This window comes from Rana temporaria, chromosome 5 (genome assembly GCF_905171775.1).
Source record: "Rana temporaria chromosome 5, aRanTem1.1, whole genome shotgun sequence".
Lineage (NCBI taxonomy): Eukaryota > Metazoa > Chordata > Amphibia > Anura > Ranidae > Rana > Rana temporaria.
Window position 1 is genome coordinate 93,801,260 of NC_053493.1, and position 17,342 is coordinate 93,818,601.

At 38.5% G+C, this 17,342-nt stretch overlaps 1 protein-coding gene across 2 annotated transcripts in view; it reads left to right on the plus strand.

The window, feature by feature from the left end:
- The first annotated feature begins 1,362 nt into the window (after positions 1-1,362).
- The window catches only part of NPY (neuropeptide Y), a 46,366-nt gene continuing 30,386 nt past the window's right edge, over positions 1,363-17,342 (plus strand). The window contains exons 1-3 of one of the 2 annotated variants that reach the window (XM_040352876.1): positions 1,363-1,504; positions 3,224-3,443; positions 8,254-8,334. In XM_040352876.1, coding sequence (XP_040208810.1) covers positions 3,256-3,443; positions 8,254-8,334 — 269 coding nt within the window. In that variant the 5' untranslated portion in view covers positions 1,363-1,504; positions 3,224-3,255. The remainder of the gene's footprint in view (positions 1,505-3,223; positions 3,444-8,253; positions 8,335-17,342) is intronic. The other variant, XM_040352875.1, reaches the window with a different exon arrangement.

Below are 17,342 nucleotides of genomic sequence, written 5' to 3' on the forward strand. Positions count from 1 at the left end.
CTAACCCTTCTCTATCCCTTTCTTCTCTCCCTATCTTTCCCTCTTGTTCCTTCCCTTTCCTCCCCCACTTCCCTTTTCTCTTTGCTCTCCCCCTAGGGGCCTAAGGGCGTTGTGGTGGCACTGGGGGTCCTGGTAACTGGTGCACTGGGGGGGTGGGCGCTGGGGGCCCTGACTGGTCGGATGGACTCGGCAGCCGGCTCCCGGGGGGGCAGCCTGGCCTCTTCTGAGGTGAGGCCCCTTCTTTGCCGCCCCGGGGCGGATCTGTCGATTGCTGAGGGGGTCGGTGGGGGTTACCGCAGGGAGGAAGGTAAGTTGGAGGTCCTTGGAGGCCCCCCTTCCTTCGTGCGTGCCCGGCCGGCTTCCCATTATACCTTGCACAGTGCAATCGGTTTCGTTTTTTCTTTTGTCCATCGGACGGGTTGGGTCGGCCTTCGGCCCCCGGCCCCTCCTTGGGGCCCTTAAGGTTCCGGAAAACCCCTTTTAATACCTGGAGGATGGTGTGCCACCTCTGTATCTTAAATCTCCCTTTGTGATGTTAGTAATGCTACCAAGCCCCGGTGGGAATATGTGCATCCCCTGTCTTTTTCTCTGTTATGTTGAAAAGAAATGACAAAAATGGATGGCTTATTGTTTGATGTATGATGCCTTTGACAACATAAGTTGTAATGTATTATCATGCCGTCCACAAATAAAGATTTTACAAAAAAAAAACTACAAGGCAGGTTTATTTGTGGAATATAGCATTTATCCCAACTGCCTGCTTGGCTCATAGACACCTCCACACAACAAATGCCTTTTGGATGCAATCTATAAATGGTTCAGGCATTCTTACCCCTGTTCCACCACAGAGTTCAAAATTAATCATTTTCCAAGTCAAAATCTTCCACTTACAGTCTGATGAGTCAGAGAGTCGTCATGCACTATGTGTAAGTTTGTGTGAGATTTGCAGCTACAGTATAATAGGTTTTCGCCCTCTGTAACTGCATGATATGCTAATGACCAAAAACAGGAGGGAGGGGGGGGACCTGAAAGTCTTTTAGCCGTCCATTAAAAAAGTTAACGCAGTTTTAACCAATGGGGTATGCCCTCTGCTGAGGTCTCTTATGTCACTATTGGGTCTATTTAATATAGTTCAAGTTAACAGTCGTATCTTATATTAAAATCGAAAACTATAAAAGAAAAAAAAAAAAAAGAATAATGTTATGTGCCCTTTCTTTTTTTTTCTTTCACACCATCAGCGTCTGCCAGGTTGGTGACGCGGGCGCTACTCATAGGAGGGAGGAGACCGCTGGTTTGTAGTCACGATTACAGCAGCGCTTGTAGCCCCGCCTACACGGGAGAGACTAGAAAAGGCGCAGCATGGCAGAGAGCCGCACAAGCCGGTGTACAGAGGCTACGAAGTAAAGAAGACTAACGCCACTTTCAATTAATTGAGACAGAAAAAGGTTGTCGGAGAAAGCAAGCAAGGAGACTAAGACGAAAACAGAAGATATTTACAGACAATGTAAGTACGCTGCTCGGTGATTGTCCGCTGCATTGCAATATACAGCGCCGCGGAGCTGTCCTTGGTGCTGAACTGCATTCCACACTCTGTCACTTCAGCATCTCCCGCACATCAGTTCCATTCCATCCGTTTCTACTAACTTTCATCGGAATAATAGAGTTATTCTTGCAGCTTGTGAATCTGAGTCTTTAACCCTATACACTAAGAATACTCCAAGCTGCTGCATATTTACCCAAATACACGAAATGCAACACACTTTTACTATTGTTTTCTATAGTATATGAGCAGCCAAAGGCAAAGACTATCAATTGTACAGTGCATCTTTTTAGTTTTTTGTTTTAATGTGCTTTTAAGTGAGGTTTGTATAGGTGTGTTTATGGGAAGCTTGTATTGTTAAGTTAAAGCATTGTCAAAGTTGTCAGGACAAAATTCCCACTAACCAGAAGTGCCAAAGATAACCCTGAAAGTGTATTTGGTGGTTTAGAAGAACTTTTAGTATCTGGCAATACAGTAAGTAAGCTGCACTTAAAGATATTTAAACACTGGACATCAAATGTATCATAAACACCCACCCCAAACACACACAAACACCCAAACATAGAAACACACACACACCCAAACACAGAAACACACACACACCCAAACACACACACCCAAACACACACATACACACCAAACAAAGAAACACACACACCCAAACACAAAAACACACACACACACACACATACACACCCAAACACAGAAACACACACACACCCAAACACAGAAACACACACATACACATCCAAACAGAGAAACACACACACACAGAAACACACATACACACACACATGCAAACACACGCAAACACACACACACATACACACCCAAATAGAGAAACACACACCCAAACACACACACACGCAAACACACACACATACACACCCAAACGCACACACACGAAAACACACACACATACACACTCAAACACACACCCAAACACACATACACAATTGTTTATTTGTATATAAAAACACACATAAGACTCAGTTTGCAAAGATGATCAAAGTATCTTTATTTGTAGGCATGTGACTATAAATTCGAAATTGCATTTATTTCAACTGAAAGTAATTGTCTCTTTTTTTTTTTTTAAAGGGTTCGATTTACTAAAACTGAAGCACTCAGAATCTGGGGCAGCTGTGCATGGCAGCCAATCAGCTTCTAACTTCAGCTTGTTCAATTAAACTTTGACAATAAAACCTGAAAGCTGATTGGTTTCTAGGCACAGCTGCACCAGAGCTTGCACCCTTCAGTTTTAGTAAATGGGGTTGATTTACTGAAACCAGAGCACTCAGAATCTGGAACAGCTGTGCATGGTAGCCAATCAGCTTCTAACTACAGCTTGTTCAATTAAACTTTTTACAATAAAACCTGGAAGCTGATTGGATTCTAGGCAGAGCGGCACCAGATTTAGCACTCTCCAGCTTTAATAAATCCACCCCAATGCATTCTTACCTTGACATGAGTCTATAGAGTAGCGTCTGTTTCTTAAAATGTGATATGTTGGTAATTTGATGGTCTTAGGAGTACATTCTGTACATTTAACATGGACTCTTGAGTTGAATATAGTGGTAGTATACTTAATGAATACAATTTAGCAGTATAACTATGATTTATAAAAAAAAAAAACTATAACTATAGTTTTTATTGCTGCAAATCAATGATTGTTTTATTTTATAGATATTAATCCTGCTCCTGCTATTTTTATTCAGATGCAGGGAAGCATGCGATTGTGGATGTCTGTGCTGACTATATGTCTATCCTTGCTGATCTGCTTGGGAACATTTGCTGAGGCGTACCCATCAAAACCAGACAATCCAGGAGAGGATGCACCAGCAGAAGATATGGCCAAATACTACTCAGCACTGAGACATTATATAAACCTCATAACAAGACAAAGGTGAGATTGAAGTTCATTCAGTTTTGGAACAGAGAGAGAACATGTCATTTGAAGACAATTCGGGCCAAGGGTTTTATTTAATAGATAATTAAACTGTTCACTTTACAGGGGAAGTTGCACTTTGTAAGGGAATTGTCATCAGTGCTTAGTGAATGAGGCGAGGCTCTGCTGATGTCTATCATCCAAATACATGCCAGCAAAAATGCTGTTTATTTTATGCTCCTTGCACATTCCAGTAATTGGATATTCTTTGCGAAGTGAAATTGTACCACATTCACTAAGCTCTGGGGAAGATGCAAAACGCAACTTCTCTGGCAAAGGAAGCAGCCTATTTGCTTTAGTAAATCAACCCCCCATTATTCTGTTGATACCCAACAGTATATCTAGCATTTTCTTTTTAAGTTCACCAATCTAAAATTCATTTTTTGGTGCAAAACTTGCAAAAACTCACAGCAATGAGCTTTCCTTAGTATTAATGGAAAAAAAAAGCTTATTTCTGATTTGCTTCTATGGGTTATTGCACATCATAGCTTCTTGCACTATGTACTTCAGTAAGACCTAGCATATTCCGAGCATGGTGGTCATGTTAGAGTCAAGCTTTAAAAAAAAAATCTGCAGTTCAGTTGGCTCAACAGTTAATTGTTACGCATATTAATTAAAACCACCATGAGGTCCATCTTTATTGCAGCAATTAAGTTGTAGAATATTTGGTAACACAGTTTCACAGATGTGGAATGATAGAATTGTGACTTTTAGGAATCCTTCTCAGGCAAGCAAAATAGTAGGCAACATTTTGTCATCAATAGGTTAGTTTTAATTCTCAAGCAGATATAGTTTGGTATTTCTAATATAACCTCTACAATTATGAATATTAAAGAAAGCCAATATTCTTAAGAAACATATCAGCACATATAGGCGGACTTAGCTAAAAAGGTTAGAAGGCAATGTGTACTTACCCACAGCATGCATTCATTAACTCATGTTCATTGTTCTAATTGCTATATAATTGCTATGTATTATTCTAAGTACAGAGGAGAGGTGAACTATGATTGGTTGCCATGAGCTACTACAGTTTGTGCAGTATCATGTTTTTGCAGCACCCTTTTAATTTATTCCAAAAAAAGGAAACCAACCATGCTAAAAAAATATAATGGGTCGTCCAAATTAAAAGCAGCCAATTATCCCATGAACCGACAACCCAATTGTGTACATTTAGTGCAATTTTCCTTTCCTTCCATGTAATAACATCTTTTTTAGATAACCTTTATCTCAAATAGATGCACTTTGGTTGTTTAATTTACTGGATTGAATGCCTGTTGGCAATAGCAAGTTTTTTGATTTCATGATTAGAATCTCAGTTAATTCATATGAGTGAACCAACTCTCACTGTGATTTGTTTTTTGGGAATTCTAAACTGATTAGTGTGAAGTGTTGAGGCAAGGCAATAGAGATGTATGCGTTGTGACACAGTGCCCAAAGAACGCTGTTAGAGGAGTTGATTAAAAAACATTCAGAAGCAAATGGCATGTAGTGGAAAGTCAGAACTGCCCGAGAGCACTAGATGTGTAAGAAAAAATCATATCCAACTTAAAACCAAGCCCTTTTCTAATATGCAAGAGAGCCATCACAATGCAAAACAGGATGACAGAGCAACCCTCAAAGACACTAATAGGTCCCAAGGGCTTAACACCCAGTTGAATTTGCAGACACAAACTCAAAAGACATCTGAGTAAAAGGATGATTCCAAAAGGTAGTTACAATACTGAATGCACCTTAGTAGATTATAACAGGTGAACATAAAAAGTGAAGTTAGTGCTGACCAAGAGCAACCATACATAGTGGTGTCCTGGCACTCTTGTTCGAAGCTAAATAACCCAGTTGACCATAATAAAGTTTGGTCAGTTGACCTCTTGACAAAATAGTTTAGTTGAGTATTGTTATAAATAATATGTTACAAATTGAAATTTGTTTCAACATACCACTAAAGAGATGCCAAATATACACCGCTATGCTTCTAAGTACAGTATTGATGGGCATGTTGGAAATGTATTTGATCCTGCAGGATTAATGCAAATGACAATTGTGTACCAGTGAAAAAAATCAATAGCAACCAGCAGGTTTCAGTTCTCTATAATCTAATGCAGGCATTCATTACTTTTGATTGGTATACATCTTTGTTTACATTGCTATTTGGCTTACATAAATGCACCTACTGCATTTATTTAAACAGTATGCATTTACATTCCCCATGCAACTTTTGAAATTGTGTTTTTGCCAGACATGTGTAGGTAAATGTTCTGATGACAAATATGGAGTGACTTACTAAAGAAAAACATTTTTCATTTAGTCAAGTGAACCTGTGATCATTTTAAACATCCACTCCACTAAAGTGAATGCAGCTTCACTAAGTAAAACATATTCTCTGAACACACAAGGCTCTATTCACAATACTTTATCACAATCATAAGAATCTTTTTTAGCCGTGTGACTGCAAATTTGAAATCCCATTGGTCTCAGCTGATAATAACTGTCATTTTAAAAAAAATAGGGATCCTTATCCTAATGTTTTAGCTTTGCAAATTAAGCCTATAGGGGCAGATCCACAGACAGAGTACGCCGGCATATCTACTGATACGCCGGCGTACTTTCAAATTACCCGCGTCGTATCTTTAGTTTGAATCCTCAAACCAAGATACGACGGCATCTGGGTTTGATCCGACAGGCGTACGGCTTCATACGCCTTCGGATCGTAGATGCAATACTTCGGCGTCTGCTGGGTGGAGTTTGCATCGTTTTCCGCGTTGTGTATGCAAATTAGCTATTTCCGACGATCCACGAACGTATGTGCGGCCATCGCATTCTCTTACGTTGTCTCTAGTCGGCTTTTTTCGGCGTATAGTTAAAGCTGCTTTTTTGCGGCGTATAGTTAGATTTGCCATGTTAAGTATGGCCGTCGCTCCCGCGTGGAAATTTGAATTTTTTCTTTTTTTTTGCGTAAGTCATCCGTGAATCTGGATGGACGTAAGTCAAGTCTAAGTTTAAAAAATGGCGTCCTTGCAACGTAATTTCGCGCAATGCACGGAGGGAAATTTAGAAACCGCGCATGCGCAGTTCATTTGGCGCAGGGACGCGCTTCATTTAAATGAAACACGCCCCCTACTCGCCGATTTGAATTAGGGGCCCTTACGTCGCGAGAGATAGACTACGCCGCCGTAATTTACGGCGCAAATTCTTCGAGGATTCGAAGTTTAAAAATGTAAGTTACAGCGGCGTAGCGTATCTCCCATACGCTGCGCCCTTGCAGATCTCTGTGGATCTGCCCCATAGTCTTTTGTTATGCTTTTAACATGCATATTCAAATTGTGGTATATTCAAAATGCCTTTTAAAGAAAACATTTACACAACTGTGTTGCTGCAAACAGAGCAACAATATGAATACATTGATTAATCATTCACAACCATATCAGCCAGTAAGAAAATGGCACACACAAATGTCATATATTATTAAGAAGCCTGTGTCTTAATTTGAAACATTAGTCAGAAAATGACTGGTCAAAGAGAAGGATGTGACATGAATCTTTATAGGCTTTGAAGTGAATTAAGTCTCATGGTCTGAGGTCTCCAGATCAGTGAAGACAGGCTGATTTACTAAAGGAGTTGAGAATGTTTACACTTCAAGAGATCCAGTTCAATTATCTAGTCATGTGAATTAAATGGCAAGAGTTTGATTTTTCACATGATTTTATAATTAAAATGAATCTTTATTCTTTTTTGTGTGAACATCTCAGCTCCTTTAGTAAATCAGCCCTATCACTTTCCAATTATTAATACTGTTCCCCAACTATATTGCAATAGACATGCAAGGTTTTCTTATTTCTGTTAGGACAGTATAATTCTTATCAATTACAGGCTATTTTAGAAATATCTAGATGGGTGAAATAAATATGTGACAAAATATAACATCATTCTCCATGCTATATGCCCTATTGCATTTTTTAATAGAGTTCATATTAGATTGCTTATATAATCTTTTTTTATAAAAGATATCGAATTCTTTCATTGGGTATTATCCGGATTAACAGCTTATGTTTCGAGAACAGTTTAAATGACACATATTATAATTGTTTGACATGTCTTATAGATTGTCTACAGTGTGTTCACATTTTGGATGATGTTTTACTGCCAATCCCAACAAAACTATGAAAGTTGTCATAGTTACTTTGTTGTGTATATGGAAATGAATACTATAAATAATTTTTGATACTTATTACCACATACACATCATATTTCCTTGATTCCCAATTGTATTTCTTTAATAAGATGAAGCGTTATGTAATCTCCTGTGACCTCTACATGATTCTGGATGAAATCAAGTTAATTCTATGAATTATGTGAGGCTAGATATGCATGCCTTGTTTTATAACCATGGACATTATTGCATCAAATTCTTTTTTTTTATTCCATATGCCGTAATTCATTTTCTCATGTGAGTGAAAAATTATAGCCTGAAACTTGTATTTTTTGCAGTTCTCTAAGAGGTTGGTTCATTTGTGGCTTCAGTGTGTGACAAAATGTTATAATTATTATCTTCAGCTACTTGACTGCCATTTAATTACACGGTTAAGACAATGCAGCTCAGCATGCGTATAAGTGAGTGTGACATTTTGTAGCTGCTTTTCTTCTCTATTGTATTACTGCAGGGGTTACAAATAAAATTTAATAATAATACCATAACATGATTATATACCTGCAATTGTTTTTTTTTTTCTTTACCTGCTTTGGTGTGATCGTTTTGTTTTTGGCTCATCAGATATGGAAAGAGATCAAATCCTGAAGCAATGCTGTCAGATGTTTGGTGGAGAGAAAGCACAGAAAACGTTCCTCGATCCCGGTAGGAAGATCTTTAAATTATTCTTTTACATTTTACAAACTTCTTTACCTAAAAATGTTTTTTACATAAGTTTCCAGTGTTGTATCATGGGATATGAAAAAATGCAACTCCAAAAAGAAAGAAAAGGAGTTTTCGTATGTGTCTGGTGGGGGTCTATAAAAAATGTATTTGTCAAATTTTCAAATCCATACACATTCTTATTATTTGAAACTGGCACAGAAACTTGTGCATATGTACGTTTATAAGCTACCCTCCAGCTGTGTGCTTGTAACAAGAATTGTTATAAACAGACGTGTAATACATAGATTCCAATCTTTGTAGACTAGGATTGCAGCTTTTTTACATTGGCACAGTGCTGGCAGCTAAATGACTGGCACCAAATAGGATATTTAGAAGAAAAATCTCTTGGTCACGATAGATAGAAAAGTAAGGCATCATCTGTAATTTCAGGAGCAATCTTGCTTTCAGAGCTAGGAAGAGAAGTGCACAAATTAAAATGTTATCACATTGCAAACCAGTTTACTTATATACTATATATACTAGCACTGTGTTGTTATAGGTTAATGTTTTATTTTAGACATTTAACTCAAGTCATTCAACTTCATTCTTGAGACATTTTATAAATTCAGGCAAGAATATAGTTGAATCAATTTCACATTATGGTGTCCTTTTATGAAGCAGTGAAATATATTCACTGCTTCATTCGCAGGCATTTAAAGTGGAGATCCATCTCCTCTGGATGCCTGTTTATGAATAAGAGGAGTGAAGCGATCTACCAACGCTTCTAATACTGGAGAATGGTCCCTGATACTGGAATATATATAAATATATATATACACACATACATTGTAAATGCATGTATATACACACTCATTATATATATATATATATATATATATATATATATATATGTACACATTATATATATATATATATATATATATATATATATATATATATATACACATAACTATTACAGGGGGACATGGTTACAGTGTTGGGGGGTCTGAATGAGGTAGAAGGAAGTTAAATATCTTCCTCCTTCCTCCTCAGATCCCCCGGGATTCTTTCTTCACTCCCCGATTCACCACCTCTGAGCTGGTGAATCAGCGAGTGTAAATTCTGACACAGATCGCCAGTAGAGTGCTCAGATCGCAGCTTCATTAACTGGCCGTTACTGTGTCATTCAATGAGACTTCTCACTGTGCAGAGATCATCGGCGGGAGAAAGTTCAAACATCTTCTCTCCCGATTATCTCTGTTTCATAAACTGTTTATGAGCGGTGATCAGTGGCGATCCTTGGGATCACCACTGATCACTGCTTCATAAACGGACACCATAGCTACTCAGTCCAAATAAATAAAAGCTTTTTATTACTCGTTTCACCTTTTAAAAATCTAGAGAATCTGTTTACAACTTTATTTAAAACACAGCATGGGCAGAGATGATATAGCTTGATATATTGTCTAATAATATGTTAATCAATAATAATGTATCTAATATCAACATCTACTTTGTGTATCAATGATTGAATGAGTGTGTTTAATTTGCCAAAGGCTTAGCCCACAAGGCCCTAGGACAACATGTATTTGAAATCATTAAACAGCCAATGCTGTAATCCAGCAACTCCATCAGCTGTGCCAAAACCACAACTGAGTTTTTATTGAAAAAAAAAATCCATTGCAGCTACACTTATGGGACATGTTATAGTGCTTTCTACTTATACTGCAGCTTCTTGTACATGACCCTGTGATGTGCACCCCCCCACCACCACCTGCTTTGGCAGATTTGGAAAAAGGCGGTAACCACTGAACTTTTCTCTGCATCATATGAATGGCCATTCCACACAAAAAAAAAGGTGTAACCAAACCTAAGAATTTAGATCAGGGGTCATCAAACTTTCTAAACAAAGGGCCAGTTTACAGCCCTTCATACTTTAGGGGGGCAGACTGTGCCCAGTGGGAGTAAACGATACCCCATCTTTGGTGTTGGGAGAAATAGTTGGTGTCAGTTTTTGTTGACAGTGGAAGGAATTATGCCCCATCATTGATGTCAGTGGAAGCAACAGTGCCCTATTGTTGGGGTCAGTGGCAGGAATAATGCCTCAATGGCTGGAAAAGGCAGTCAAAGGGTCACTTCTGACCCCAGGGTCGCAGTTTGGAGACCACTGATTTAGATAATTAGACAACCAACTGCAGAAAATTAATACCATGGCGATCGTTTAAGTTACTATGCAGAGTCATGTTCTCAGAGTTAGTTTTAATGCAAAAAATGTAAATGCTTGGTAGGAGTGTTTGTACAATGAGTTAGCAGTAAGGGATGCTTGCACTATTTTAGCCATGGAACAATACAGAAAGTTTGTATTTTTAGAGATACCTTTTTACTGACTAACTCACTTTATTTAATTTGCAAACTTTCAAAACCCCGTAGAAACCTTTATTTGGGAGAATTGCATAAAGTTAAAAGAAGGGATCTGATCGTTAGTCAGCAAATAGTATAAGTTAAACTACAAACTTTCTACAATGAATCAGTGAAGATTGAAATCCCTTTTGCTCTTGAAATATTGTACCTATATTTACTGAAAAAGTCATTTTGTCTCTCAAATATATTGGTGAATTTACTATCTTTTCAAGATTTTCTCTGTTGAACTCAGTACTTTGACTGGTGAGCTGTAGCCATATCTGGAGCATGAACAAGCTTGTTAAACAAGGATGATGAAATCTACTGAGAACAGTTTTATTGGGCTGTTTGTTCCATTGGCAGGTAGAAACTGCTTTGGCTATATTTCTACGTTCCTCAAACTTCAATATATTGTACAGAGAACAAAGTTCAGTAACTCTAGCTGCTCAGAAATCATTTTCAATTACAGATAACTAGGCTATTGCAATTCGACCTGTTAATTTGTTCTTTGCACAACCTTATTGAATAAGTCTGAAAGAGACTCAAGCCTCTTTTCTTGTCAATTGGAAATAGTAACACAATTTAGGCAAATACAATGTGTGGCTAGCAAACATCCTCTGAGATATGCACAATAGGAATGTTTAGTTCAAGTATAAACCTAAACATTAAAAAATACATATTTATAACATAATAGCTTACCCTCCACTTGTTCCAGCATTGTTATATTTAAAATTGTAATCCTTCTATTTGCCTTTTTTTTCTACATGGTTTTCCTGTCAGTTCTGTAACTTCTTGACCTAGGGTGACACTGTATCCTGAGCTGACACATTGTCCCTTTAGGTTGTACTGTGGACTACAAGCTGTATGTGCTGATACACATCCAGCATGTACAGACTGATAGCTCATTTACAATTTCGGCACCACCCACAGCCCAAGTAATTGACATAAGCTCCCAAAAGCTCTATTGGCTGCACACTTGGTGGCCAAGTCATTGAGGAGAGCAGTGCACCTGTGTCTATGGCATGGGTGCAAATAGTAGAAGCCTTCAAAGAGACTGAAGTGGATCTGCACAGTGCATGGTGTTTAGAAGTTAAAGTTAAGCTGAACTGTTTTTATCTATCCTAGAAATGCATCTAATAGGGACATGTAGTGTATTTAAATGTTTTGTTTGGGGAGGATTTAATTATTCTTTAACTAGGTTCAATAAAAGAAGTGTAGACATCAAGTTCAACTTTTCATACACACTACCAGTTTTGATAGTTGCATATTTAATCTGTCTGAAAAAAGACACAAGTCCATCCAGTTCAATCAACACAGAAAAATAACACATACACACATAGAAAACTTGCATATACACTATCTTATACCCACCGTTGATCCAGAGGAAAAAAAACTTCAATACAGCATGATCCAATTTGCTCCAGTTGGGAGGGCGACATTGCTTCCTGTTCCCCAATAGGCAATTGGATAATCCCTGGATAGAGGGACTGAGAAACAGAACCTCCAATAAAAAAAGTCAGATCAATTCCATGTATCAACATATAATTATTCTATGCTTAGGTAAAAAACACTTCAGTATTTTTAATTCAAATATATTTTATTCAAAGTTTTGTTCAAGTACAATATACAGAATGATCAATAAGTGTCTTGCTTAACATTTGAACATGTCAAATATAGCACAAGAATTACAATCACAAAACATAATGGGGGATAAGGTCTATAGGAAGGTGGAACAGAGTGAGGAAGGGTAAGAAGGAGTGTCCCCTGGCATTTGAAGATGTGAAATATTGAGAAACAGAGAGAGAAAACACATTGGATTCAACGTGGTTCTCAGTAATCCTAGGATTTAATTAGTGCAGCGATGTTAGGGAACTCACAGTGAAATAAGGGTAAGAAAACAATCAATCTCCCTCTGGGTTCATCAACATGTTCAAAGCGAGCAACTCTTTTCACGGTCAACACTGTCCTCAGCCACTAATGTCTACCATGATGTTATTAAGGATCTGGGTCCACTCCAAAACCTGTAGTGGGGCTGTTGTTTTGCAGTGCCAAGAAATGGCCACTTGTGCAGCCACGAGACAATGTTTCAGGATACCCTTTTTGATCTTCGAGATAAATTGCACTGATTATTTTGTGAAGTTACTTGCACAACATATACTGCAATAAGACCTTCCACAGCCTGACTCAGCCATAAAGAGCACATTTCCACAGTAAAATCTTTTTTTTCTCCATATGCAACTGATCTCTTCATTTATTTGCTAAATCTTTAAATCTTTTTTTCCTAAATAGCTTCCTTTACCTTAGTGCAGTCCTCCTTCACTTACCTCATCCTTTGATTTTGCTTTAAACCCCCCTATTCCAGAGTCTGGCTTGGGGTAAGATTTCGGGGTAATCTTCGCACAATGCAGTCTGCTGTGATTGCAGCAGCGATTCTTCCTGAGATTCCAAAACACTAGGGGCCAGATCCACATACATCTACGCCGGGCGCAGCGTATCTAAGATATGCTACGCCGCTGTAACTTACTTTTAGTTGGTTTGAATCCTCAACAAATTTGCACCGTAAGTTACAGCGGCGTAGTGTATCTTTCGCGGCGTAAGGGCGCAGAATTCAAATGGCTGTGATGGGGGCGTGTTTTATGTTAATACGTCGTGACCCAATGTAATCAACGTTTTTTTTTAACTGCGCATGCGCCGTCCCTGGGGGTATCCCAGTGCGCATGCTCGAAATTAAACCGGAACCAGGCAATGCTTACGACGGTGACGTCATTCTACGCAAATTCCTATTCGCGAACGACTTACGCAAACGACGCAAAAAAATCAAAATTGTACGCGGGAAGGACGGCCATACTTAACATTGAGCACGCCACCATATAGCAGCTTTAACTATACGCCGTAAAAAGCCGAGCGCAAACAACGGAAAAAAATGTGCCGGGCCGACGTACGTTCGTGGATCGCCGTAAATAGCTAATTTGCATACTAAACGCGGATTACGACGAAAAAAGCCACCTAGCGGCCGCCGAAAAATTGCATCTAAGATCCGAAGGCGTACGAAGACGTACGCCTGTCGGATCAAGCCGAGATGCCGTCGTATCTTGTTTTGAGGATTCAAAACAAAGATACGACGCAGGAATTTTGAAATTACGCCGGCGTATCAATAGATACACCGGCGTATTTTCTTTGTGGATCTGCCCCTATATGTCAACTGGCCCTTACTGCTTCATCTGTGAGGAGAAACAGATGCATTGGGGTTTATTTACTAAAGGCAAAATGCTGTTTACTGTGCAAGGAAATTTTCACTTTGTAAGCTTGTTTTCCCTTGGCTTAGTGAATAAGCTGAATCTTTGGAGACATCCATTATCCAATAATAATATTAATATTAATATAATATATAATATTAATAAATAAATAAATAATAAAGTTAAAATTATTAAATCAGTGCCTATTCTAAATCTGTATTAGTATCAACATTATCAACATTAGCATCTGTGTCATGTGTATTTTAAGATATATATATTTTTTAAATAGGTTGTTATATTTAATTTGGGGTAGTGAGAGGGGTTTGGTCTGTGTGTAATCATGTGCCTCAAGGGGTTGATTTACTAAAGGCAAATAGCCTGTGCACTTTGCAAAGAGCAGTTGCTCCAGAGCTTAGCAAATGAGGTAAAGCTTCACTTTGCCAAAAATACCCAATCACGTGCAAGGAAAATAAAATTCAGCGATTTTGCTTGCACATGATTGGATGGTGGAAGCAGAGCTTCTGTTCATTTACTAAGCTCTGGAGTAACTGCTCTTGTAGAATGCAACTGCAGGTTGCAAAGTGCACAGTTGATTTGCCTTTAGTAAATCAACCCCATAGTGTCCGCGTTGGCATTCGTATAAGCGCGTATATCAGTGCCAGTGCTAGTGTGAATATTTTAGGTAGGATATAAAAGAGGTGTAATATTTATTATCTTTGTGGATTGTGGGTTGCAGCATGCATGATCTGTCAGTTTATTGTCTGTTTGGTTGCCAGTGGTTTGGGTAGGATTAAAAACAGAATGAATAAAAAATGGATATTTATTAGTTGGTAGTGTGGAGTTTATCGTGCAGTTTCACTCTGTAAATTGTCTGTAATACCAGCCATACCCCACTTTTAAGTACACAATGGGGTTTATTTACTAAAGCTGGAAGGCACAAAATCAGGCTCACTTCTGCATAGAAACCAATGAGCTTCTAATCCCAGCTTGTTCAATTAAGCTTTGGTAATAAATCCTAGAAGCTCATTTGTTTTTATGCAGAAGTGAGTCTGATTTTGCGCTTTCCAGCTTTAGTAAATAAACCCCATTGTGTACTTAAAAGTGGGGTATACCTGTATATGTGTGATACCTGACAAGTGGATTCAGATTAATTGCCCTCTCTGCAGGCAGAATGGTGGTGGGTCATGACAAATGCAATGGTAATATATATAGAGCTAAAGTTTTTAGAAAATATATTTTTTTGGGGTCACTTTCTCTGATAATAAAAAAAACAAGGAAATATCCAAATTTACCACCATATTAAGACTACTTTGTCCTGGGGAAAAAAACAAGGTACAATTCACCCGGATACACTAAATAGTTTCAAAGTTATGTACGGTTTTACTAAAACATGCCAAAAATTGCAAAACTGTGTTTTGGCTTTCTTTTACAAAGTGTTATTGTCATATAAACCATCAGTACAGGTTTACAACAGTGTTATAGCAAACAATGTATAAAGTAGATCCGGACCCGAGAGCTCACTGGGTTTTGTCTTTCAAGATTGTTTTACCCTTGTCATTAATCTGGTAGTAAACCCAAATGCAAAAATGTAATATATTGCAACCTACCAATCCTTAAATGTGGAAGCTGCATTAGCTTACTTTTTTAGGCACTTTTCCTATATTTGCACCCGGTGACCCCCAGATTTTTCTCCTTCCTTGACTCTCCCAGAGGTTCTCACCCCAGTGAGTAGTTTGAGTTTATGTTCTTAGCCCCCTAAGTGCATTATCATTAACTGATGTGAAGTTATTGCCCTTTAGTTCCTTTTGGAATAAAGGTTTTACATGTATTAATAAAATGTAACCATTCTAAGAACCCCTGTGAGTGTTAAATAGTTTGCTAACCCTACAACTGCCACTTTTGCTGAATAGCTTGATCTGTTTAGACCCCTTTCACACTGAAGCGTTTTTACAGCGTTTTAGCGTTAAAAATAGCGCTCATAAAACGCTCTCCATGCATCTCAATAGACCCTTTTACACTGAATCCTGCAAGCAGCATCTTTGGAGCAGCTTTTGTGTGCTGAAAAAAACACTCCAAAAACGCCCCTCTCCATTGAAATTAATTGAAAGCGCTGTAAAAACGCCTTACCCTTTCACACTGAGGCACTGCAAAAACGCCCTAAAACGTTTGGGTCTTAGCGGTGCTTTACCAGCACATTGGGATTGCAGATGAGGCTTCGCTCCAATAACGCTCGAAAAACGCTCAAAAAACAATTGTATAACGCTTGAAAAACTTTTGAAAAAGGCTCGAATAACGCTCGATTAACGCCCGAAAAACGCCCCAGTGTGAAAGGGGCCTTAATGAAAGTTGATTAACAACAGACTTTCTGGCCAGATTAACAGGTGAAAATATAAGGAAAAGAAGCATAAAAAAAGAAAACGAATGCAGCCATCACATTTCAAGCAGATATAAAGTTAACAATACTTACCTCTCCTTTAGCCTAGACTGGCATCTTCTAACCTGCTTCTTCTGGGTGCTGGGATGTGGCCGTCATTGGCTGGCACAAGATGTCACTCCTGCATGTGGGCAGGAGATCAGCAAAAAAACTAAAAGAACTCTGGACAGCCGCACTCCAAAATGACTTAAAATAAAGTTGGTCTTTTAATGTAAAAAGTACATACAGGCACTGCAAACAACGGGTACAGAATGGCCGACGCGTTTCACGCTGCAATTCAGCGCTTAGTCATGACTAAGCGCTGAATTGCAGCGTGAAACGCGTCGGCCATTCTGTACCCGTTGTTTGCAGTGCCTGTATGTACTTTTTACATTAAAAGACCAACTTTATTTTAAGTCATTTTGGAGTGCGGCTGTCCAGAGTTCTTTTCGTTTTTTTGCTACAATCAGCATTGCCGGCACCCTGGTGGTTCAAACTACCCTTGATGACCTATGAGACTCACCTGGAGCGGTGAAAGAAATTGTCTGGGCAGGAGATCAGTCATCCGGAAACACAGGATCTGTACTAGAATGTAAACGATGTGCATAAGCAGCCCAGTGTATATTATAAAGATGACTGTGAGTAGGTTTATTTTATTGCAGAATAGATATAAGAAGCCTACCTGCTTGCAGTTTTGTTATTGGATACTTTAGTTTCTCTGTAAAAATTGATAATCTGCAATATGATACATTTTTGTTAGTTTGGGTTTAATACAGCTTTAAGTGGTTAAACAACTGTAAATTGTATCTGCTGTTTTACTACATAAATTGCCATTCTGGATCTTGTGTGCAATGTTTATTTTCTACTAAGTAAAATCAATTATTATTCAGAGCCGGTTCACACACAGGTGGCACGACTTTGGGGGCAACTTGGCAAGGCGATCTCAAGGCGACTTGAGA